This window comes from Leuciscus leuciscus (genome assembly GCF_965113295.1).
Source record: "Leuciscus leuciscus genome assembly, chromosome: 2".
NCBI classification, from domain to species: Eukaryota; Metazoa; Chordata; class Actinopteri; order Cypriniformes; family Leuciscidae; genus Leuciscus; species Leuciscus leuciscus.
The window spans coordinates 27,846,541-27,873,238 of NC_138726.1; the positions used below are offsets into that span (position 1 = coordinate 27,846,541).

General features: G+C 38.0%; 1 protein-coding gene across 1 annotated transcript in view; it reads left to right on the top strand.

Moving 5' to 3' along the window:
• The window catches only part of LOC309492798 (neural-cadherin), a 290,251-nt gene that overhangs the window by 236,879 nt on the left and 26,674 nt on the right, over positions 1–26,698 (top strand). Inside the window, exons 23-28 of the mRNA XM_082161808.1 lie at positions 3,569–3,783; positions 11,940–12,067; positions 13,715–13,842; positions 14,200–14,323; positions 18,510–18,690; positions 19,066–19,232. Of these exons, the coding sequence (XP_082017934.1) occupies positions 3,569–3,783; positions 11,940–12,067; positions 13,715–13,842; positions 14,200–14,323; positions 18,510–18,690; positions 19,066–19,232 (943 nt within the window). The remainder of the gene's footprint in view (positions 1–3,568; positions 3,784–11,939; positions 12,068–13,714; positions 13,843–14,199; positions 14,324–18,509; positions 18,691–19,065; positions 19,233–26,698) is intronic.

Here is a 26,698-nt window from a genome sequence, read left to right on the forward strand (position 1 = left end):
AGCAGAGGATCTGAGGACACAGCAGTGCTTGGGTGGCAAACCACAAGAAAGCAATTTGTCATTGATGTTTCTGAGAAGATGATGCTGTTTGTGGGCTGAATCAAGAGTGTGCGCAACAGGTGGGGCTGATCCGTCAGAAAGCAGAACAAGAGAGCTGTTGATTACTGTTTGAGTCATGCCAATACGTATGCATATGAAGTGTATCTTTCATATGGAAATTTTTTATGGCAAAAGGATGCACAACATCAGACTGGTATTGTATGGTCTAGTGTGGTTCCTGTTTTACTGATTTGTGGGGGATGATATTTGGGAAGTTCCCATGATGAGAAAAGCTTTTGCTGGAAGTCTGGTAGAATACATTTACATGATTTAAAGTTCAAAAAACACATAATTTTTCACCTACTATACTGTATATCTTTATTATATTATTACTTATTCTATTTTTTATATTATTATTAGTAATAATAAAAAAAATATATATATTATTATTATTATTAGTAGTAGTATTATTATACTTTATTATATTATTATTTATACCTTTATTATATTATTACATTTATACAATTATATTTAACTCTGCTGGCCATTGAGAGGAAACTGGTCAAGTCAATGGAAAAAACGCCTAGTTGGTACGACAGGGTCACAGAGCATTTTCTTAAAAAGGAACGTAGGGAAGTATATACGTATAAATAAATGGACAATTTTTATGATGTACAGTAGGCCGAAAATGAGCTTCCCCTCTTTGAAAGACTAGCAGCCGCCACTGGACTACACCACATTCCTCCCGGGTTAGTGACATCACAAACCCTAAAATGTACATAAACCCTGCCTCCGGAACACGATTTATAGATTATCAAGATAGAATATGCTAATCAATGACTAGAAGATAACTACACATAAGCTACATAAATTCATCAACTAACCATTCAGAAATGTTGTCTACATGTTGTCACTTCTTCTTGAGTCTCTCCATCTTTGTCTGACTCCGGTTTGAACACATGTGAGGTAATCGAAGCGGCTGTTTTAGCTCCACCCCCTGTGCCAGTAGCAGCAGCTCATTTGCATTTAAAGGGACAGACACAAAAACGGTGCGTTTTCGCTCACCCTCAAAAAGTGACAACTTTAACATGCTAAAAAGTATCTGTGGTGTATTTTGAGCTAAAACTTCACATACACACTCTGGGGACATCAGAGACACTTTAACAGAGATTATCTATTATAAATTCTACAACTAGATAAAATTTACCACAATAAATACAATAGAAAAAGCTTTCTAATTTATGTTGGTTGAGGATGATGTTTTACCCTTTTTAGTGGCTTTTTTAGATCATTTTTGACTTGAGCGTTTTACTACATTCTCAATAGAATTCAAATGGGTTGCAAATTGTATCATCAGTGTCGCGATAGGAACGGCTCGTGCAAATTTGATCACTCTTTTGGAGCTCGCACCACTCTTGCAAAATTAAACGATTGAGCTTCAGTCACAGTCATATTGCACAAACAGGTATATTACACACTATTCATGGATTTCATCAGGTCCCTTTCCACAGGTGTATTAATCAAGCACAATGCAGTCTGCATTCATAATCTAGGTGCTTGATTTTATACACCTGTGGAAAGGGACCTGATGAAACCCATGAATAGGAAAGGTAAAATAGTAAAAAAGCACAATATGTGCCTTTTAATTAAGATTTGAAGAATGCTATAATGTAGATGTAAACATACCAAATGCTTTTTCTGCCACAGAAAACAACAACAACAAATATACCTCACAGTTCTGACTTCATATCTCAGAATTACGAGTTCATATCTCACAATTCAGACTTTTTTCTTTGGTTTTCGAGTTGCAAAATAAAAAACTTTTTTCACGGAATACTAAGTTTGCATATTTCTTTTGTTTTTCGCCACGGAATGAAAATAATAATAATTCAAAGTAATTGTGACTTTTTATCTCACAATTTAGACTTTTCTTCTCAGAATTACGAGTTTATTTTTAACTTTACAAGTTACAAGCTCAGAATTGTGAGGGGAATTTTTTTTTAATTGTGAGATATAAAGTTGCAATAACCATCTGTATTTTTTTTTAATTCCATGGCTGAAATAAGCTTCCATTGTCATGTGTTCATTGAATACATTTTTAAATAGTTTAAGATAATGTATAAGGAAAAAATAAGGATAATAATTAGTGCTGGGCAAATATTAATCGCGATTAATCGCATCCAAAATAAAAGTTTGTGTTTGCATAATATATGTGTGTGTACTGTGTATAATTATTTTGTATATAAATACACACATATGCATGTATTTATTTAAGAAATATTTGCATGTATATACTGTATATGTATTTATGCATAATTTATATTATATATAAATATAAATAATTTATATATAAATTTTAAAAAAAAATCTTAAATATATACATGCATATGTGTGTATTTATATATACAAAATAATTATACACAGTACACACACATATATTATGCAAACACAAACTTTTATTTTGGATGCGATTAATCGCGATTAATCTTTGCCCAGCACTAATAATAATTAATTGTAGGATAATAAGGGATGTTCTTTAAAGTTTGACTGAAGGGATGCAGGCAGTGGTCAGTGAAGCATCCCTCACTTGATGTCTGGCTCCTAAAGACTGTATTTGACAGGTTGCATCATTCAGCAAGATGAGGTGGGAGTGGGATTCAAAGCTCTGAGAAAAATCATGACCATTGGTTGTGATTCCTAACCAATGGAGCACAAATACAGGGTTGAAACCTAAGTTAGGGATATGAGTTTGTATAACTGTCTACATAGGTCTTTAGTCTAGACTTAAAGGGATAGTTCACTTTGAAATAAAATTTTGGTATGTTTTAGCTTACCTCAAGGGCATCCAAGATGTAGGTGTCTTTTTTTCCGCAGTAGTTTCAATTTTGATATTTTTAGGTCAAACCGTTCTTGTCTGTCAGTCATATAATGCAGGTCTATGGTCATTATCTCAAAGAGCATGCACAGAGTCCAAATTAAAACAATTCCCCGTCGTCCAAATTAAACAATTCCCCATCGTAAGTACACATTGATGGCCTAAGACACGAAACGAGCGGTTTGTGTGAGAAAACGAACAGTATTTATATCGTTGTTACCTCTTGTACACAGCCACGTCCAAGTGATCTGAGGGCGCGGGCGGGTATAGATATATACAATAGAAGTCGCCTTGGCTACTGCAGTTCATTGGAACGAAACCGTAGCCAAGGCGACATCTAGTGTATATATCTATACCAGCCCGCGCCCTCAGATCACTTGGACTACTGCGGAAAAAAAGACACCTACATTTTGAATGCCCTTGAGGTAAGCTAAAACATACCAAAATTTTATTTCAAAGTGAACTATCCCTTTAATAGGATAGTTCATCCAATTCAGGGCTCTGTAAGATCACAATGTATGATGACTACAAACCTTTTTTGTCTTTGTACATTTCTATCTTTTTAGTCCAGATCAGTCCAGTAGCATGTGCACAAAACCTGAAACTCATACTGTTTCTAATAAGAGCTTTTGATTTTCTGTTTGCATACCATAGATGCCAGTGCCCGGCTCAGTTTGAGGGACCCGAGTGCCAGCAGACAAAACACAGTTTCCATGGAAACGGCTATGCTTGGTTTCCCCCTATAAGGCCATGCTTCGAGAGCCACCTCTCGCTGGAGTTCATCACAGAGGTGGCAGACGGCTTGCTGCTCTACAGTGGACCCCTCTCTCAGCTTCAGCCGTGGGAGCCAGAGGACTTCATGGCCATAGGTAACCTACACACAGTCGAGCCACAGGTCGAAAGGCGAGGAATTGCTTCAGTGTCTACATCATTCTTTCATATCACAAGCTGAACCTCTGGCACATCTTCACTCATCTCCCAGTAGGGCTACACATAGAGAGAGGAGAATGAAAAAAGGGTGATAATATGTTTATTTTAGACAGAAAGAGATGAAGAGACTCCTTCGCGTCTCTCCAGCAGGATTTACTGTTTCTAATAAAAAAAAGTTTTATTGCTGTAACATTTTCTTACTCAGGGGAGATCTGCTATCATCTAACAACCAAAGATAAAAAATACCACATTATTTCTGTTTGTTTTGCGTATGTGTGTCATAAATTCCGCAGCATTGCCTTGTGTGCAGCCATATAGTGGCTCATTAGGGGTTAACGAAGGCACTCATTATATCAGTAAAGGCTTATTTGTCATTCATCTGGGAGAATGATTACAATGAGGTATACACATTTAGAGCTTTAATGAACTCACAGATCTGCCTACGTGCCCAGCATACGTTCATATAAGAGCAGTCTGCTCTTGATCAGTTCACTGGTGTGTTGGCGAATGTGGATAAGTAGCAGATAAGGCAGTGTGTGAGTGTAATCAATGCAGGGTGAGATGCTGAACATATGGAGAGAATGAGAGAGGGATGCATGGCAGACAGCCTATCTGAGGTGAGAAAGAGAGAGTGACAGGGAGTGAAAGATGAAGATTAAGTGAAGTGTGTAATTGTGGACAGGGTTTCCAGCAACAAAGAGTGGTGAAGTGGTGGAGATCTGTCTGAGCTTCAGTTTCAGGTCAGTATCAGGGTGAGAGCGATAGTCAAATACTTTTCTTTTTCTAAATGGTGCTGTGCTTGTGTCGGAACTGCTGTTTGCTGGCGAGGGATCTCTGAATATCTGTGATAGTGGACTCCTGATCCCATTGACTAGAAAGACGAATGATAACATATGTTACTATTGGGGGCTGCACAGACAAGTCGACTTACATTTTCTGCCATGGCGCTTTAAGCTTGACGTCGACTAACTGATCATGGCCTATAGAGGGCGCCACAGGATAAGAAATCTTTGAATTCCACTTTTACACTCCTGTTCCAACAGTTAAAATGACTAAATAAATGCATACTACGAGAGCGCTGCACAAGATGTGTTTGATTATGCCATCTGGTGCTCAAAATGGATTTAAACAGCTTATTGTACATGTAAGTTAATCACCGTTCTAAACTAATGTGCAGCTGCATTGTAACACACACAGATATAGACAGTAGCTCGCACATCATGTGCAGATCGCGTGCACAGAAACATTCAGTGGTGCAGAAATGTATTGTCAACACTGTTATGTGATTTATCAATAAAATAGCTTAGAAACTGAAAAGTTCTAGCATATATTTCTTAGTAACTAAAACCCACAGATTCACCATTAGTAGAGAGACGCTGCCAGGTAGAATTAATTCACACGCAATTGCTCTCTCACTAATGCATTCATATAGATTTAATCTTTGCTATTTTATCTGTATCTGATTTAGAACGAGCAGAAATCTGTGAGAAATATAACAACCCAAAGACAAATTAACTGATAAAAATAAGTTATGTAGGAGCAATAGTTTTTGGTTCCTAGTTAGCATGTTTTTAGGGGCACCTCAGATGTTATTCCTTCACATCTTCTGCTTTCGAAATGTACGGATTGGATTTAAACTGGGCACTGGCTTCAGAACCAGTACTAGAAAAGGGGTGCAAGAGAGAGGTTGGATAGGTCTAGTGATGACATGCAGAAATCAGAAAGAGGAGAAATGGAAACAGAGAAAGAGTCTAGTAGAGAGACAGCGAGGAAAGAGAGTCAGATTAAATAGATAAAAGAGTTTCAGATTTGAAGGAACTGCTGAGGAGGAACAGTAAGTGGCGCAGCTCAGACATGATTTAAGCCGAGAAAGAAGTTCATGTCTGGGTGAGAGACGAAAATGGTGTGTGAACGGGAAGGTGGAATAAAGAAAGAAAGCGGGCGATGAATAATGATGAATGGCAGTGCGGAGGACAGCAGAACAAGTGTAGCCACAGTGTGAGTCTCTATACATAACTCTCTCTCTCTCCAGTCCTCCTCGCCTTCACTCTATCAGACCTTATTACTTACTGCTGTTCTTCACTGTGGCCTATTAAACCTTATCATTGGCCTGTTGCCTGCCAGTTTTACGCCTCTGCTCTTCTTATTAAAGACACTCACGACACTGATACTACAATGGAGTTGCATAGTGCAAACACACCCGGGGCCTCCCACACACATCCCTGTGTGCAGCAGATCATTCGTGTGTGTCTGTGTGAGTATCAGTACTTCTGAGTTGTTTATGAATAGATTATGAATCTGTTGGTTGGCTGGAAAGCAACTCACAACCTTTGCAACATGTCCAAGTTCAAGAAGTTAGTATTTGTTTGGCTTTGAGTGGTTTGAAGTGAGCTGAACATTGCGGCTGGTCAGTAAACATTTCCAGCCGGCAGTTTAGCTGTAAGAGTTTTGGCTTTAAATTAAAATTGGCATAAAATGTATTTCTTTTTATATTGATATTCTAAATACATTTGTGAGTAAACGTGTGTTTTCCTTTTAAGCCATATGTATATTAAGGCACGCGTATATATGGGTGATTCACTCATCAGTTGAAGCGCTTGAGGCATAGCTGCACACTTTATAAAACAAGCACCAAGCATGAAATCCACACGTGGCATTTGTATTAAAGAGAAACCGTCTTTATTCACCTCTAGCATGAATTACTTCTCATTACAACCCAGATTAATTTTCTCTAGACGACCTCTGACCTCCTCCTCAATTTATTTTCATTGGTGGAAATGGGCACAGATACGTGCTTGAAGTCTTTGTCACAATGGTCTTATTGGTGGTTACAGTCACTTTTCAAGGTTAGACAAAGATTTGACGGGTGAGCATGTCGAATCAATAGACAAATTAGACTGACAAATCTAATTTATTTGATTAAGGACACTTATTGAATGATAAGAAGCCTCATGAGGTAATTTATCCATGACTGAAAAGACTTCTGGCTGTAGATGATGTTCAGGGACATTGAGAAACATGCCTTTTGTGAATAGATGGTGTACTTGATTAATTTCTTAGTCTTGTCAAGGATGTAAAGATAATAGTTCCTGTAGAATTTATTCATATATTATGCACTTTTATCCAAAGCGGTTTCTTATGTCGGTTATAGAGAAGCTTAAAATGTGTAGATACATATACATGCACATATTTATATATAAAATACATTATAGCCCTCATTCAATATTAATATAGGAGTTTATATACAGTATATTAACTCCTGTATTAATATTGAATGAGGTCTATATGACCACCTTTTTTAATAAAATATACATTTTCACTTTGGTTTCATTACGTTTTTTTTTTTTGAAAGAAAGAAAGAAAGAAAGAAAGAAAGAAAGAAAGAAAGAAAGAAAGAAAGAAAGAAAGAAAGAAAGAAAGAGAAAGTAAGAAAGAAAGAAAGAAAGAAAGTAAGAAAGTAAAACATTTTTCAGAATTTATAATAGAAATCTTGAGTAATGGCTGCTGAAAATTCAGCTTTGCCATCGCAGGAATAGATGATTTTTTAAATATATATATTAGGGCTGCACGAATAATCGCAATTTACATGAAATTGCACTTAAACTGATTTGGCTCATCGCGATTATGAAATCGCAAAGGCTGTGATTATTTTTTTAATGCGCCGCTTGTCATTGATGTACGGCTCTGTAAACGCTGCTCCATCTGAAAGCACTGTTAGTTTGAGTCACTTATAATGTGCATTTGAAAAAGCAACACGTGACAATCATCTTTCCAAACATGAGAAGCATTTATGAACCTTCATAACGACAGTTGAGCATTCTTCTGTAAGATGATGTGGCTTCTTATACCGAATAAGCCAGTCGTGTGTTTATTAGTCATTTTTAATCAAAGCGTCTCAATCTGCTCAATGGCGTTCAGAAGGAGCATTTACTACCGATCAGCCGTTCTGCACTGACAAGCTGCACGTAAAATAATCACAGCCTTTGCCAAATCGCGTGCGGTTTCATTTCGATTAATCGGGCAGTCCTAATCCAAAAAAAAAAAAAGATATATATATATATATGCTTCTTACAAAAACAATATAACATGTATAACCTTTCAACAGTACTATGCACTGTGTGTGTGTGTGTGTGTGTGTGTGTGTGTGTGTGTGTGTGTGTGTGTGTGTGTGTGTGTGTGTGTGTGTGTGTGTGTGTGTGTGTGTGTGTGTGTGTGTGTGTGTGTGTGTGTGTGTGTAAAATAATCAATATTTATCAATATCTGCGAGAATCCATGAAAGGTTGGTAATATGAAATAAAACCTTTGTTTTAGCCTATTTTTATTATCAGTCAATGAAAATGCCGTAAAAATGTTTTAGGAACTGTGAAGTGTTTATGAAAGTGTTAGTGAGCTTTTACACACACACACACACACACGGGGAGCGTCTGGCAGATGAAAGTGAGCACAGAGATACAGTTACACCCAGAGTGTGATGTGTGCATTATGGTCAATTTGCAGAAACCTGCTTCACAGTGAACCCTCTCAGACTCATCATGCCACAGCAGCTATCAAATATACCTTTCAACTTACAGGATACCAGCTCATTTCCTGAGCCGCTGATGTGAGGGCTACTGGGTGGGGTTTTCAGGGTTCATAAGCCATCGGCCCTCCTGCTCGTCCCTTAGGACCCGCAAAGAGAAGCCATTTCTTATGCTTAAAGTGGAAATGCATTTGAGAGGGATCCGAGGGGAGGAGGTTGGTCTCCCTTCATCTTCCCTCCTGCTGACAGAGGGATTAATGTGCAGTGATGTTGCAGGGAGACCAGTATGAATTAGGGATGAGGAGCAGAGAGCACAGACGACCCCCTGTGACTGCCGAGGGATCGTTTCTGAGAGCAAAAACAAGTTGCAGCCTAATTACATATACAGATTGTTTCCCTGTATATGACATTTACATATGTAACACTGAAAGTGCTGGCCAGTGGTCCAGATCAAACGGATGTGCCCCCTCACCCTGTTTTCTCTCTTCCTCTCTCTCTCTCTTCCTGGTTTTCATCTGTATATTAAGGCTGTGACACACCAAGCCGGTGGTCGGTTATCAGCCAACGCCGGGACATTGTTGAGTGTCTGTTAGCTCAGTTTTTGTGGCGTGTTCCGCATTATCGGCACAAGTCACACTCCGTCCGTGAAAGAGAGAACTCTGATTGGCTGTTTAGCTTTATAGCAAAGCATTCCAAGAGAAAAAAAGTGAAAGTGATGAAAGCGAGCAAACAATGAAGTCAAGAGGGGTACACAGAGAAGGTGGTTCTAATTTTATTCCAATACTCGACACAGCTGTCTGGAATGAAGAAAGTGATCAACATGATTCATATTCAGAATGGTTAAGGTACCGATATACTCACATTATTTTTTGTTTTTCGCTTAGGGGTAAAAAAGTATGCAGTCCTAATTTTGTTTCCACTTTTGAATGATGACTATAGACTACTAGGCATTGAGTGTTTTCCTGTTTGGACTTTATGGTCTATGCTCCTTGTATGCAACAGTTTTTAAGGCGCTGTGAGTTCTTGGCTATTTTTCGACTATAGACCACTGCCATCCTGCTCTTATGATCGTCATTTCCTCTCACGCAGGCACAAAACTGCTAGTTGGTCATTGGCTATAGTCTTTATAGTGTATTCGAGCACAACTTTTTGGCCCAGACGCATGGGACGAGAGCCAACAACATAGTCAGCTTTCATCACCACTAGTTCTTTAATGATGGTTTGGTGTGTCATGGCCTTTAGAAACTTCCAATAGTCACCTACTCTTTCCGTCTGTCTTACAGAGACACATTCATTACTTCCCCTCGTTTCAGTCCTTTCAAATCAATACCAACCCTAGACTTGTACCTTTTCCATCTCTCATTTTCACTGCTGTTGCCCTTCCTTTCTCTATCCTACTTCATCTGCACTCTACCTAAAATGTCATGTCAGCCAGAGAAGACATGGTCTTGCTCTCAGTCGGCAGCGCTTCATGTCTGGGACAGGATTGGTGACAGAATCCGTGTAGGGGAGCAGTTGTCTGTTCTCAGGGGCTTCCCTCTAAAAAGGGCTTCTCAGCCCAGATTACAGCAGCACTGCTCCGCACCCAGCATGGTCACTGTTATCTCCAGCTCAACACCCTGATACCATCGGGAGTTAGCCTGACACTAGAGAAAAAGGTTGAGAGAGAATTCAATGAGACCATTGGAAACCACCAATATAGAAACAGTTTCAGAAACTTAAAAAAGGTTTATTTCATTCAGTTGTGTAAATCATGAGTTAATAAAGGACATTGTTTTGGGTTTATAATTTCTATTTGGAAATATTTAAAATATTATGGCGAGCTAACAGGGAAACTAAACAGGGAAAGTTTGTAACACTTTCCATGTGCTTTTATTGTTCACACAAAGTGCACAACATGACAGTGCATAGACTGATATTTGTTACAATTGAGATTATTTCACTCAAGCACAAACAAACTCACTGTCATGCATTTAGAGTCGTAAGCCTGTGTTTTAAGTCCTTTGTTATTTCCTGTTTGTGTACCTTTTTGAATTCAAACGCTTAAAATTAAATGGTGACAAGGTAAATATTGTTGTGAACATGTAAATTTGATTATCACAATAAATGTATTCCATTCATGAAGCATTAATTTACACCATTTAAAGATAAGTAGTAGATTTTAAAACTAATTTGAAGAATTGATTAATTAAATGTGGGAATGTTAAAACAAAGTTTGAGAGAGAAAACCAAATTTTAACGAAAGTTAAGTTTAAACAAAATGAGGGGTTATCTAATTTTATCTGCACTAATGGGTTATACACCAAAAAGTCTTGTTCACCATATAAAACAGTAGCCAACCAGAGTAATACCTACTTAACTAACACCTGCAAAGTACCGAGACATTTTATTAAACAGTACTTCTGAGCCATTATTTCTATTATTGCTCTATTTGTCTCACAGCATGTGCTAACCAAACTCCCCCCCTCAACCACGAGAGTGAGGCAAAGTCCCTCAGCACTCATGAGCCGCTTGAATGGGTTAAACCATGCAGGGGATGATGATGGAAGACATTCACTTGCTGAAACACTCTGTGCAAGAAATAATAGGAGAAATAGTGACAGCGAGAATAAGCACAGATGGACGACATAAATCAGCCAGTTTTAATGACGGTGTGAGGGAATTAGCCCGGACAATATGTCTGGAGAGTCAATCATTTGATTTCAGCTAATGAAGTGGGTGCATGTGTTTTGAGAAGTGTCTAGGGTTGCTTAAATGCAGTTCATCTTATACATTATCCTCTCATACAGTAAAAAAAGAACACTGTAACCAACGAAAGTTCAGTTTCATGGTCTGCAGATGGTGAGTGCCAGACAGTGCAACATAGCCGAGCTGAGAGGAAGTGCATGTTATTTACAGGAATGAAAAGAGTGCATCAAAGGGAGAACTCAAGAGGATGACAAATAAGAAAATAGAGGGAGAATTGAAAGACACTGGGAAAGCAGGTTGGTGAGACAAATGACAGACACACATATTGGCCAAAATAGGCACGGCGGGCTTATTTAACAGCAAAGATCCTGCTGATAGATGTGAAATTAGTTGAAGGCATTTCTGCATGTATGCTCAGACTCTGTCAGAATATACGATGCTTAGGGGAGTCTTCCTGGCTTCATTAATTTTTAATTTGCCAATCGACTAACTCAGACAAAAAGAAGAACTTTCCGTAATATGTTTTTCCTATTATGCCAGAGGATAATATAATCGTAATTGCAGCAGGCTCTGCAGCGCTTACTTGACCCTGTAATGTGAAACAAAGCGCGAGTTTATGTGATACATTTGTCAGTCAAAAGCCTGCTGCTAGTTGAACTTAAAACACTTTTACTTGGTAGTTTTTAGGCAGTGTGTGTGTGTTCAATGTTGAGTTTTTATAACCATCCTCCACTCCTTTGTAGTTCTGTATCTGGGTTTTAACAGTTCAACTAAGTTGTTATCTCTCTCTCTCTCTCTCTCTCTCTCTCTCTCTCTCTCTCTCTCTCTCTCTCTCTCTCTCTCTCTGTCTCTCTGTCTCTCTGTCTCTGTTCTGTTCTTCTCTCTCAGAACTGATCGACGGCACCCCCACCCTGAAAATTAACCACGGCTCGGGTACATTGGTCCTGCAGTTGCCGGGCAACGTGAATGTAGCGGACAGACGGTGGCACAGACTGGACGTGAGGAGCAACAGCAAAGTAAGCATTCACCGATAGCAAGCGACTGACTGCCGTGTTTAATCGAGCGGCGGCCCGTCTCTCCTCGGCAGCTTCTTCCAATAATACACCTCAGTACTTCTGTACAAGACGTCAAAGTCTTACTATCTGGTCTGAAACCATCTTCACAGCCCGAGAGGGACAGATGAACTGTGATCGCAGCTGTTAGCTGGGTTTACTTGATCCCAAACATTGTTTAGTGTGCTAATTTGATTGTATTCAGTGTTGCCAGAACTGTTTCTGATCCAAAGGCCTCTTTGTTGTTGCTGCTTGTCGCTGTAGTAGTGCTAGCTTGTAGTCTTGCCGGGGTGGAATTTGCCTTAGGGTCAGTCTGAAATTTCTTCAAATTATAATCCTTATTGTTCAATGCAAACAGGATGTGAGCATCCTGCTGGGTGTGAATGGAACATTGCAAGCTGGAACTTTTTAGCTTCTTGACATGCTATGTGTTTAATAATACCGTGCCTGAGGCTTTAGCCTCCATAGAGACTGGAGAGAGAGTGTAAAGTGTGTGTTCTTCCAGAGTTAAAAATGTTGGTGAGAAGAAGCTCTTGAACCAACTTGGTGATTTAAGTGTCTGTACAAGCAAAATAAATGTAATAATTTAAAAGCTGGAAACACTAGATGACTTTTGCCCAGTCTGGTCTGAGCCAGTGTATAATGGTCACTGACTCAGATTTTATATGTGTGATATTTTTAGCCAATTTTAGAACACACTGTTTTCATGTGTCATGCATCTCCTAGAACTGTGTGAGTTTGTTGTTTTCAGAACAACTGTAAAGTCTGAAAGTGTGTGATTCTAATTTTTTTGTGAAATGGACTGTCAATCATACACTTACAGCATACACTAAACAACTGTGTATGATGTAAGTGTATGATAGAAAGTCCATTTCACTAAAACTTTGATTGAAAAGTTTATTAAGGCATCAAGAAAGTATGTTGGGGGACCATCAAAATAAAGTGTTAGCAAATATTAAGCAGTTACACTATAGTAGAATGTCATAAGTGGACTATTGAAATAAAGTGTTAACGGATGTATTATTTGCTAGAAATATGTACCTAACATTGATGTATCTGGCTGATACTTCATGACTTTTCCAAATTTGTATAAGAAGTATTTTTATAAACAAATTTTTTACTTGATCATATAATTTAAACATCATCCTTGAAAAATGCTACATTAGTTCTGTTAAACTTTAGGGTCTTAGAGACCACAGCTAAAGAAAAGCATGAAAATAAATCTTTACTGTACATTCTAAATTGGTCTGACTGCTGTACACTCTGTATCTCTTTTCCCAATTGATTTATTTGTATTGTATTTTTCAGCAGTGTTTTTGTGGCGTCAAATTGAACCCGAACAGAAAAAAAACATTAGCACATTTCTATGAAGTTTGTGGTAAAAACATCAATACAGATTCAATATCTTTAATCCATTTGAAGGGAAAGTGTTTTTTTTTTTTTTGTTTTTTTTAATGATACATTTTACATGTACATCATTGGTTCTACATAAAAAACGTTCTGTCTCAGAATGTTTAATATGTCGCCATTCAATTGTGGTGTTTCATGGAAGTCAAATTCCTACATTTGTGTGTTAATAAAGGTTCCTTTCTCCCACACGTTTGTTCCCAGGAGGTGCGTTTTACACTTGACCACTGTGCGGGAGCCACTATCATGGAGATGGAGGGAGTGGGCAGCTGGCTAACTACTGAAGACCACACTTCCTGTGAAGTTACTGGCATTACACCAAATATGGACAAGTAAAGCACTTCTCTTCCTTTATATTTCTCTTTTCACACAAACTTATGTTTGTTTAAAGTGTTAAAAATATCGCCCTGATGAACCAGTAAAGTTATTGTGCCAAAGAAGCCATTCATCTACCATGACACAGAGATCCAGTCAATGAAACAATCATTACCTTCCTCTTTCTCACTCTACATATGAGCCTCATTCCAATTATGAACTCAATAACGTCTTGAAATATTGATAGTCACACAAAGGTCTCAATCTAAAAGGTCAAATGAATTATCAGAGTTAATCTCTAGAGGAAAATTACCTCTCCATAACATATAGCACATTAATGGCAAGGGTCATTGTCCCTTCTGATGTGCTTTCAGGCATCTGAATACGACGCAGGTGCTTCAGCTAGGAGGAGTGAATGAGAACCTGCCATATATTTACCCACAACTTCAACACAAGCACTTCACTGGCTGTATCCGAAACCTCATTGTGGACAGCAAGGTGAGGTTTTCTTGATTTTTTTTTTTGAAGGGGCAAATGAAAGGGACTAAAAGTGTTGTTTTCCATAATTTTAGAACGATTGCAAATGTGACATTGATTTTAAACAACAGTTCAATAAACTAGTAGCATGAAGTTATATTAAGTGACCTTTAGAAGAGATTTTAGACGCAATATTGACTGTTTTTGCTATAGGAAAAATAATTCAAATAGTTCAAAAACAAAGCCACGGCAGGAAAGTGTTACTGAATGATTCAGATTTTTTTTAGGAAACGGTGGAGTCAATGATTCAATGGCCCATTAATAAAGACAGTGGCTGCATCCTAGTGAGACTTTGTCCTTCCTAGACCAGTATAATCTTTCATTACACAATGAAATTGGACAAGCTCAGTATCTCTTCCTTTTCCGCTAATTATTTTTTGTCATCTGGAATGTGTGCAATGGAGACTGCCTTCCAAGTATTTTTCAAATTGAGATTTGACGGAGCTTGATGAAGTTGTAGTCTAGAGTTACAATGACGCAGCCTTCACCTTTTATATTTAAAAGTATAATTGCACTTTTTTCCAACATTTCATATGTATAAAAAGTGTATGAATGGTCTACTGATTTGGTGCTCAAGAAACATTTCTTATTATTATCAATGTTGAAAAAAGCTTTGCTGCTTAATATTTTTGTGTAAACATGATACTTTTTTGTAGAAAATTCTGTATATTTTTATACTGTCCCTATATGGACAAGCAAATGTGCTTACCAAGCTGTCAGTTTTTAGCTTTCTAAGAAGTGTTATTTCAACTGAGTTATAAATGACCATGCCACTTGTCTTTTTAACTGATCTGTGATTTCACCCCACGTTATCATGTCAAGGTTTGTAATGGTGGGTGGTTGTTTGTTTCTCATTTTAACACTGTGACTCTGCTGAAAGTTCTTGAGTCTAAAACACTTGACCAGTGGTCATCAGACACACAGGAACAGGGTTCACTTAGGCTACTGCGGCTTGACTGGAGAGCAGGTCATAGACTGTGGAAGGAGGAAGTACAGAGGCAGAATTGCTATTTTAAAAACTCTTCTGCCCACTCAGTTTTCTCAGATGGTTTACATCCTTTTGCTCTTTCCCTGTTGTTGACCCGTGAGAATTCTAAGTAGGCTTTTTGGTGGCAAATACACAGTGTAATGGGGTACATGGCAAAGTGGTTTTAAGATTTAAGGATATTATGCCATTTACTGCTCCACCTTGGGAGGTACATGCAGGGAACTACAGTACGTTACTTAAAAGGTCACACAGGTTTGCTTGAGCTATGAATCCCATTAAAGAGAAAGTACAATCCTTTACTAAATCCAAACTAAATTGAAAAAATAAACTAAACAACCCTAAACCTTATGGTGAAAAGGTCAACCTTGCAGAGGTGTACACCAAAAAACAAGCAGCCAAAAATGCAACCACAGCAAATAAAAATAAAAAGTGAGACTTGTGAGAATGGGTCGTTCGGCTCCAACTACGAAAAAGTCACAAAAGTCATATATTAACAGTTACTATAAAAGTTTTACAAAATGTTTTTCTTTAGGAAATAAATGAAAATGAGCTGTATGGCTGCTCCAAGAGAGACTTTAACTGAAATAAAACAAGCTAGGGAAGTAACAACATTGACAAAACAAAGCAATGTTGCATTAAATACAGTTCAAAAGTTTGGGGTCACTAGGATTTTTTTCTTTTTATTATTATTTTTTTTAAAGAAATTAATACTTTGATGCGTTCAATTGTTTAAAAGTTACAGTAAAGACATTTACATTTGACAAAAAAATTATTTTCCATCACAGGATGAATTTCAATAAAAAAAAATTGAAAAATAGAAGAAAAAAAGTGTTAAAGTATAAGTATTATTGTTTTACTGTATTTTTGATAAAATACATGCAAATTTGGTGAACATAAGAGACTTCTTTAAAAAAATTATTTCGATCCCAAACTTTGCGGTTGCAAAAATAACTATACCCTTAATTCAATCAAAGAAACATTGAATATTCTAGTACGTAGTATGTCCTCCATAACTACTGCTCTGATCCTTCTTGGCATAAAGTGTACAAGTTCATGACAAATTTTCACATCTAATTTTCACCTCCTTGCATGCCCCTGGTGTTTGATGGGGAGTGTTGCTCAACTTCTCTTCAAAATCCTCTTCAGGTGCCCTATTGTGTTAAAGTCGGGTGAAATACTTTTTTTTCACCCTGTGAGAATTTATAGTCACTGTCATGTTGAAAAAGTGCCCAACAATGGAGAAGGAGAAGGAGAAGGTAGCATCTTCTGTTTCAAAATTGTGTGTGTGAATTCATGACACCTTTGATAAAGAACAACTCCCCCATTCCTCAGAACTTTACTACCACCAAACTTCTCTGCAGGGACCAGGTACTTTTCGCTGTACAAAAATTGCACCAGACATTGTTTTATACAATTTTTATTTTGTAACTTTCAGGAGGGTGTTCTCATTTTTGCAACACAACATTTTAACGATCTTTGATCTTTTAACACAGCATTTTAACGCTTTGAAGAAAATCTTATGTTCCTAATTAATGTAGACATGCTTCTTTGGTAATCAAGCAGCTTCTTTGGTAATATGGCGATCAAGCAGACTTGCTGGAACATTATATTTTCACGTAACCCTAATAGGTCTTCTACGTAAAGAGTAATTGCTGAATCTGGTAACTTTCAGAGGGGGTGTATACTCATTTATGCTTTATACTCTGTGTATGTATACAGTATATATCAGCATCATTGGTCAGATGTTATGAGTAGCCAAAGCACAGCCAGGTCAAGTTCACCAGTCAACTGCAGGACACTTAAACAGACCCTCTAATAACACACTTCCAGAATAAACATTCTTGAACTGAATCTATAAGCATATACAGTGTAGATGGTTTCAGGCAGACAACACAGGCAGTGCTAACATTCATTACTCTGTGAAAGATCAGCATGAAGCAAACACACATGCACCAGGACTTTAATTCTACAATTAAAGTTTCTTGGAATATTGTATAGTCAGACAGTAAGTATCTCATTATTATTGCTAATGAGGAAATATCTAAGCAGAGGGGTTTGCAATAATGGCCAGCTAGCTGTACATTGTCCTACTTATTGCATGACTACTTACCAAATAATTGAATACATGAAAATATTAATTTGAAGTGCAGTTATTTTAGTTTTAGCTTACTTTTATTTGAGAGAAAGAACTGAGCACAGCTTTTTAGGAAACAAGTGGTCAGTTATAGTGTTACTATAGATAACTGGCATTATTCGTTAATACAGTAGATGACTATTGAATGCTACTATCCTTGCTGAATGAAAGTATTCATGTCTTTAAAAATATATCGTACTCACCCCAAACTTTTGAGTTAATGGTCAGTTATAGTTTCCATGGACAACTGTCATTTTTTTTTGAAATATAATACTGCTGAATTAATTTCACTATTGATCAGTAGCATTACTGTAAATTGCCTGTCTTTATTGTTTGCTTTATAAGAGAACATTACAAATGCTTTCTATTGGTCATGTCTTGTGTAAGGGGAGTGTTAGCCTCTATTAGGTCCAATGTTTCCACACTGTGGCTCAGGAGATTTAACCTCTTTCTTTATAAGGAGACAAATGGCAATAACCAACCTATCTAAAATGAAATAAAGAGTGACAAAGTGTAGTTCAGTGGAATTAACGCAGTCCTTCTGCTTATTTATCTGCAAGTAAATCAGCCGTGCTCCGGTGCAACTGGTTCCCGAACAGGGTCAAACTCATGCTGCAGCCACTTCAATAACATGACATTAAGAGGAGTGGGCATGAATAAATAGGAGTCATCAGATGAAAGGAAAAATTGATGTAATGAGATGCATGGTTGTTCTCTTGTGAAGAGAATTTAAGACCTCAAGGTTCCCCCATTCTGTTAATACAGAGCGCTGCAGGCTTTCTTTTTTTAAGTGGCTTTGGCCTGCTCGGCATTGTAATATTCATTATGGCAGGCTGGATTAAAGGTGAATGCACAAATAAGATAAAATTAACTTGTTCCATCTCTTATCTTCTCAAGGCCCCCTAGTATGGCCTATCCTGACTTTCCAATCTTTAAATCACTTTCTTTCGGTCCTCTCTCAGTGTTTACATGACTTCTGGTAGTCTGTATCCATCACTTTGACTTTTTTTCTCTCTCTCTCTCAGTTTTATGACCTAGGTTCACCGGCCGACTCCTCTGGCAGTGCTCCAGGATGTTTGATGACGGACAGTAGCTGTGTGAACATGGGCTTTCCCTCCTGCGGGACCCGGGGCCGCTGCCACGGCGAGTGGGGTTCCTTCAGCTGTCAGTGCATACCTGGGTACAGCGGGCATCAGTGTGAAAAGGGTAATTACTCAGACATGGCTTGGAAACTTTGGGACAACTACTGTTTTCATAAGTGGGAGGTGAGAGAGACTGAGGCTTTGAAGATAAAGCAGATAAGTCATTGCTAAAGAGGATGACTGAATGGATTTGGAAACATTTTTAGTGGGGCAGTGAATATCTTTGAATTGCTCTGTGTAGGAGGGATAGTGTTAGCACCCAGGCAGGATTTTCACACACACTAAATCTTGGCACAAATCATATTCAGAAGTGTTATGAATTTGTAGAGATTCTTTATGTAATCGCATCCTGCGATATTCTCACAGTGCGTTTTTCACTGTAGTGTTTATGCATCCTTTTTTAAGGACTGCATTTGAAGAACACATTTGTGTTTCACAGAGGTCCCGGAGTACTCTTTTGATGGAAGGAGTCACATACACTTTCAGCTGGCCTTCACGCTCCCGGCCAGACACACGCAGATTCAGGTCCTGGTCCGGACACGCAAACACAGCAGCTCTATCCTCAGCCTGCTGTCCAAAGAGCAGAATGAATATCTCAAACTGGAGGTTAGTGCTTTTGAAAGCATCTCTCTTTTCCTTTCTCATGCCCTTCAGTTCCCTTAAATATGGCTGATGCATTATCAAGGGTTTCCTTCTGCTGGAGATGTACTATTATCTTGTTCCTTTTTGTTTTGATATTCTCAAAAAAAAAAAAAAAAAAGGGAGGGAGGGAGGGAGGGAGGGTTCAATAAAGTTCAAACCATTGACATTAGATAATAGGTATCAAGAACTAACAATAAAGATACGTTAGAAATGTTAATTTCCACACACACTACCATTCAAGTATTTGGTAAGAATTATTAGTGTTTATGAAAAAAAAAAGTATTTATTTTATCAAAAATACAGTGAAAACAGTAATAATGTGAAATATATAAATTACATTTTAAAATAACAGTTTTGTATTTTAATATATTTTTAAAGCTGCAGTCCACAGTTTTTCCTCTTTGTTGCCATCTCTGTTCGAAATCTGCAATTGCAGTTATTTGCGGAATTATCAACTTTACGTGGGTTGTACATCGGCATTAAACAGCGCGGATGAATCCAATGTTTTGAGGTGAGTGTGCGGCTGTCAATCACCGCGCCGGTGTGGATACGGGCATTCAGAATCACAGATTATACTTTTTGGAAGTATGACCAATATTAGAATTTTCAACCGAAAATGACGTCTAAACAAGTAAGTAACATCCACTTTTGTTCTGATCAACTAAGGGGGAAAAAATCATTGCAGTAAATCGCGCTGATTAAATGTAACGATCGCTTATATCATGTCAAATCGTGCAAATCATAGAAGAGCAGTTATTTTGCAAAAAAAAAAAAAAAATCATAGTGCTTTGAAATAAACGGTGTATGAACGGAATCCCTGTTATGCATAAACGTGTTATAGGCTAATATAACATAATATAAACATCTTACAACAGGAACATTTTCACTGTACCGATCTGATTCAGATCCAATACTTGACATTGGAGGAGGCGGGTTTGATTTCCTTGGAGTAGAGGTGAATGGAATTAAAATCATTATTAAAAGCTAACCGATTTGAATCGAGCTAAGGCAAGCAGATAGTTTTGAACACTGGCTGGTTATGTTTTGTTTTTTGTTTTTTTGGAGAATTTTTAACACAAAAAATGTACGGACTGCAACTTTAAATATAATTTATTTCTGTCATGGAAAAGCTGTATTTTCAGCATCATTACTCCAGTCTTCAGTGTCACATTACCCTTCACATATCATTCTAATATGCAGATTTGGTGCTCATGAAACATTTATTATTATTATCAATGCTGACATTTTTTTTATATATATATATATATACAGTATATATATATATAATAGAAACCGTAAACTTTTTGGACATTAATTGATATTAATGTGTTAAGAATAAACCTGAATTAACTTTGAACAATATTATATTTATAATTTAGCATTAACTTAGATATAAAAATAATATAAATATTGACCACCCTGTTTTTAATGTCTCTTCTGTTTCCCCACAAATTTGTGCCCATGAAACGTCCTTAAAACAAATGAGCAGCGTTGACCACAAGCATATAAAGATTATTTGTTCTTGATGTGCTCTGTAATAGCAGCCCATATGCCAGACCCTGCGAACGTTGTTGCAACAGTGGTGCAATGTGAGAATTTGAATGGAGCAACGAGATCGTGTTTAATCATGGAAGCATTAGTATGCGTCTCCCGATTCGTCTGATACACTTGCAGAATGCATGCCGTCTACCCTCTCACTCCAAGGCGGTCTCATTTTTCATGTTTTCATTTTTTTCCTCCCAACACCTGCTTTAAGATTGTGTGGTAGGATTGCTGATTGCTGCTTTGTTTCTCTCCCTCTCTTGTCTCTCTTTCTCTCCCATGTAAAACGTGGGCGATTTATCTGCGGCATGAATTAGACGTGTCTGTGAGATAGAAGACATTTTATATCCCCTAAAGTGGCAGGCTACAGATTGCATTACCTGTTTATATTGTGATTCTTGTGAGGCTTCACAGTGGTGCAGAAACTGATTCTGCCTTTGTGCCATGTGCAAAAGATTAAAACTTAATCTCCTGCTGTGCTCCTCTCAATTACCTTAGCAATAATGCTAATTGATGTGATGTGCCAATATCCATTTAGCATTGCCTGTTGTGTATGATTATGATGCATCAACTCACTGAGACATTTCCAGCAAGGTGTTCTTGTCATCAACGGATGAGGAGGAAATAATAGTTTGATAATCTAATTTCTTCTCAAGAGACTTAGCCGCAGGCGCGTCGTTAGACATGGGCATCCGGGGCTTCAGCCCCGGATGTTTTTTTTATAGCCCCGGATCTCAAAAAATTGAATTTATTGATAATTATTATTAGGCAAAGTGGCAAGCAGCACGAGTCCACGAGCCGTGAGAGCAGGGCGTGGACAGTAGCGCGAGTGTTAATGAGTCACCTGAATTCAAGTTCAAGCACCGGTTTCAAGTTTCTCACGGATGAACTTCAGGGGCGCGCGCGCCGCACCAGTTTAAAAAAAAATAACGCAGTCAGCACCGCCGCACAGTCTTCAGTCACACCAGATGTTGTCAGGCTATATGTCAGTAAAACTCCGAAAAACTAACTTACTTACGTCGTGCCAGCCGTTTGCTCGCGGCGCGCACTCTTCAATCACGCAAATGCGGCGTGCCCTGTATCACGCAAAATAAACTAGCATGTAACGTCGTGTTCTGTCGTCAATTAAGTATTGAAATAACCAAAAGGGAGATTAAAGCTGCGTCAAAACTCTATGTCGGGGCTTTTGTATTCCTTTGTAGGCTACATAAATGTTACACATTTTGGCGTAGCCCTACTCAATTTTCATTATTAATATTCTAACATTTTATCAATATTGCAAAGTCATCAAAACTGACTAAATATTTTGTGACCAAAAATGTGAAAAATAGGCCTACATCTAGCCTAAATGATCGTTCATGACATTCTTTTAACTATAAGCAACCCAATTTGTCTAGAACTGTATTATTTCCTTTGTATAATGTGCTTAAATATTGCTGCGCAGTCGTGTGATTTAGTCTGCTTGATTAACATTATTACAATGTATTCCTATTTAACTCTGATATGTAGCCTATATATATATATATAAGGTCCTCGAATGTGTTCGAATAATTCACCAGCATCAGCCTTTTCACAGTTTCTATCACAACTTGCATCATTAGGTCAGTAATGGTGACAAGTGACTGTCTTTATGAGTGAACAATTGAAATTTAATTGAACTGATTTAATAGTGCCAAAAACATTGATTAACTCAAGAAAGAAACAAGTTGCTGAAACCAATCTTTAATGCTAAAAAGTTTACATCTATGCAAAATAATGATTGTGCATTGTCAACAATAAGCAGAAACATTTTGCATTTCCATTATATAGTGTGGATCATTCATTTCAACATTTATCCTCATTCTCATGTTTAAGAATCTGTTATCTGCTTGACAAATAATTTATGCTACTGCCCACTGACATGCTTATAAGGCTATTGTTATCAAAAAATGTTGGCCTTCAAACACCTTAAAATGCACATATGTAGGTCTGAGAAATCAAAATTTTCTCAGGGGAGCATGCCCCCCAACCCCCCTAACTACCTCATATTTGAATGTGTGTGTCTGTGTGGTAAAATGGCCTGGACTGAATTTTTTAACCAGTCTGCCCCCTGCATATAGGCCTAAAATATACACTCACCTAAAGGATTATTAGGAACACCATACTAATACTGTGTTTGACCCCCTTTCGCCTTCAGAACTGCCTTAATTCTACGTGGCATTGATTCAACAAGGTGCTGAAAGCATTCTTTAGAAATGTTGGCCCATATTGATAGGATAGCATTTTGCAGTTGATGGAGATTTGTGGGATGCACATCCAGGGCACGAAGCTTCCGTTCCACCACATCCCAAAGATGCTCTGATGGGTTGAGATCTGGTGACTGTGGGGGCCATTTTAGTACAGTGAACTCATTGTCATGTTCAAGAAACCAATTTGAAATGATTGGAGCTTTGTGACATGGTGCATTATCCTGCTGGAAGTAGCCATCAGAGGATGGGTACATGGTGGTCATAAAGGGATGGACATGGTCAGAAACAATGCTCAGGTAGGCCGTGGCATTTAAACGATGCCCAATTGGCACTAAGGGGCCTAAAGTGTGCCAAGAAAACATCCCCCACACCATTACACCACCACCACCAGCCTGCACAGTGGTAACAAGGCATGATGGATCCATGTTCTCATTCTGTTTACGCCAAATTCTGACTCTACCATCTGAATGTCTCAACAGAAATCGAGACTCATCAGACCAGGCAACATTTTTCCAGTCTTCAACTGTCCAATTTTGGTGAGCTCGTGCAAATAGTAGCCTCTTTTTCCTATTTGTAGTGGAGATGAGTGGTACCCGGTGGGGTCTTCTGCTGTTGTAGCCCATCCGCCTCAAGGTTGTGCGTGTTGTGGCTTCACAAATGCTTTGCTGCATACCTCGGTTGTAACGAGTGGTTATTTCAGTCAAAGTTGCTCTTCTATCAGCTTGAATCAGTCGGCCCATTCTCCTCTGACCTCTAGCATCAACAAGGCATTTTCGCCCACAGGACTGCCGCATACTGGATGTTTTTCCCTTTTCACACCATTCTTTGTAAACCCTAGACATGGTTGTGCGTGGAAATCCCAGTAACTGAGCAGATTGTGAAATACTCAGACGGGCCGCTCTGGCACCAACAACCATGCCACGCTCAAAATTGCTTAAATCACCTTTCTTTCCCATTCTGACATTCAGTTTGGAGTTCAGGAGATTGTCTTGACCAGGACCACACCCCTAAATGCATTGAAGCAACTGCCATGTGATTGGTTGATTAGATCAACCAATGAGAATGAGAAATTGAACAGGTGTTCCTAATAATCCTTTAGGTGAGTGTACATTATTCTCTGTATCGAATCATGTTATCTTGTTACCCAGCCCCTGATGTTTTGGGCTCAGCCCCTGGTGTTTTTAAAACCTAGAAACGCCCCCTGCTTAGCCGCATGTCCATTAGCGGCAGCAGATTGTCAATGTAGTCTGTTTTTCATGCATTCATTGGATTCTGACTCAGAATATGTTTACAGATTTATTGAGATGATTGTATCTGATCATTTTAATCATGACACCAGAAAACAGTTATCCCAGCCTCAAATGGATGCTGGTTGTAAAATATAAAGAATGGATTTAAACTTGGTAAATAGTGTTCTACAGAGAAACGTTAAATCATGTTGAGCTAACATGCACCAGATGCAAAGTATGGATGTTTTTGCAGTACTTTAATGTTGGTAGATCAAAATTATGTTTCATTGTTTTTAGTTTTATTGAACGTTTTGATGACTGACAGCTCACAGAAAACATTACATTATAGGCCTACATTATTTGAGCCCCTTCCATTTTGAATAATTAAATTTCAGCATTCCAGGAGTTTTAAGAGAGTTTAAGATGTTCTTTAAAGGAACCGTATGTAAGAAATGTATTTCAATAAATCATAAAATGGCCCTGATATGTCACTAGACATTAAGAAATCATGTTCATTTCAAATACTTATATCACTGACAACAGTAGTCCGGCCAGGATATTGTCATTTAAAAGTGAAATTGCAGCCCTCAACTGATGTTGATGTTGTCATGTTGTGTTTTGGCCTGATGCTCCACCCTCCACCTATCTACCAATCACAAAGTCAGTAGTGTTTCGGCATCCGGGTTGCCAGCTCTGCTCTAGTTACTACAGGGGATACACCGCTCTACAGTAATTTGAAAGTGATTGCAGTACCAGTTTTGGCCACAATCTTACATACGGTTCCTTTAAGATTCCCACTCTCTTTAACCTGATTTTACTTGACCTTTCCAGTTGTTCATGATTCACAGTTTACAATTTCTACCTGATAAAATATTTTAGAGCTTGGTATAACTATATTCACTATATAAAATCCCCATACAATTTAATATATAGTATGTGGTTAATTTACAAGACTTTTCCAGGTCTAGAAATCACACTTTGCAAAATGAGGGCACCTCATAATATCTCGGTTTTCTAAGACTGTGGGAACCCTAGTTCTTTAATGAAAAGTAAAATAAGTAAGGGGATGAATTAAAATGTGATATATCTTGATTTTCATTAGTTTAGTAGTATATTTAATTAATGCTTGTTTTGTCTTAAGTCATATTGAGGCCTTTTTGGAAGTTTCCTGAGGCCCCAAGTGAGTCCCGACAATCTGATTGAGAACCAAGGCTCTAAAAGATCAAACAACAACAACAATCACATACTATTGTTTCCCTGACATATCTGTTGGCTGTGAAACGGGGCCTTATGAAGTCTTATGAAGATCCATCGCTTTGTGTTGGTTTAAAATTCTTTTTTTTTTTATCCATTTGAGCTCATATTTTGGTTTATTTTTATACAGCTGATTATTTTCTCATTCAATTTGAGCCGTTTTATTCCCTCCTCTGAGAAAATGCTTCAGTTCTGCTTCAACACCTGATGTCTCATCCCTTTATAACCAACCACCAAAAAGGATTCTTTTAATGATTCCCTAGATTTTGTCATGACATTGATTAACGATGTCTCATAATATTTTTTGCACGTAACAAAATATGAAAATGTGGTTAGGGAAGCCAAACATACTTAATACTATGCACTTAAGATCCAATGGTCCATGATCAAATGCTTCTAATTCTGAAACATGCAACTGGCAGATGGCTTTACCTGCTGCTCCAGTAGATGGCATTGGTTTCTGGATCATTTGGTGAGGATGAGGGGCGTGGAGGCACGTTTCACATCCACCTGGGGAAAATGGAGAGCACCTCTACTGTCATTTGTGGGGTAAATCTTAGGGCATAAGGAAAAATCTCAGATTTCCCCATGGACAGATTAAAGTTAATGTTCTTGTTAATTAGAATGACTTGAGGTTTTAATACCTACCCAGCATAGACTCAGCCTTGAAATATTCTAACAATCCGGTTTGAGATTATCTTGTGAGCTGTACCGCAGGTGAAATTCAGTAGGCTGTTGGAGCGGAGGAAGTTCAAAGAGGTCAATCGTGTTTATTCGTGTATACCGTTTACAGGTTTTGTACAACAATATACAAATGTGAGAGAGCCTCACTGCCTTTTGCATCATTGTTTAGTCGTGTTTTTTCCTTCACAATAAAGCCAGTATGTCAGGGAGTCTGGCAAATTATGCTCTCTGGGACACATGCAGAAAGACTCTAAGAATTTAAATGAAGGTTGGGGCTCTCTTCAGGAGATTGGCAAACCGCTCTGCCTCACAAACTAATACATACCTCATTGTTAAACCTGTAGTTTCCATTTTTTCCACCAGATATGGAGCTATGGCTAGTAAGCATTTGCTTGTAAAGTAAAACACCTGTTAAATTATTATTATTAGACTGTTAAAAATAAGGCAAAGACATTACAGTGAAGGGCTCGTTGAATGTTGAATGATTCAAAGC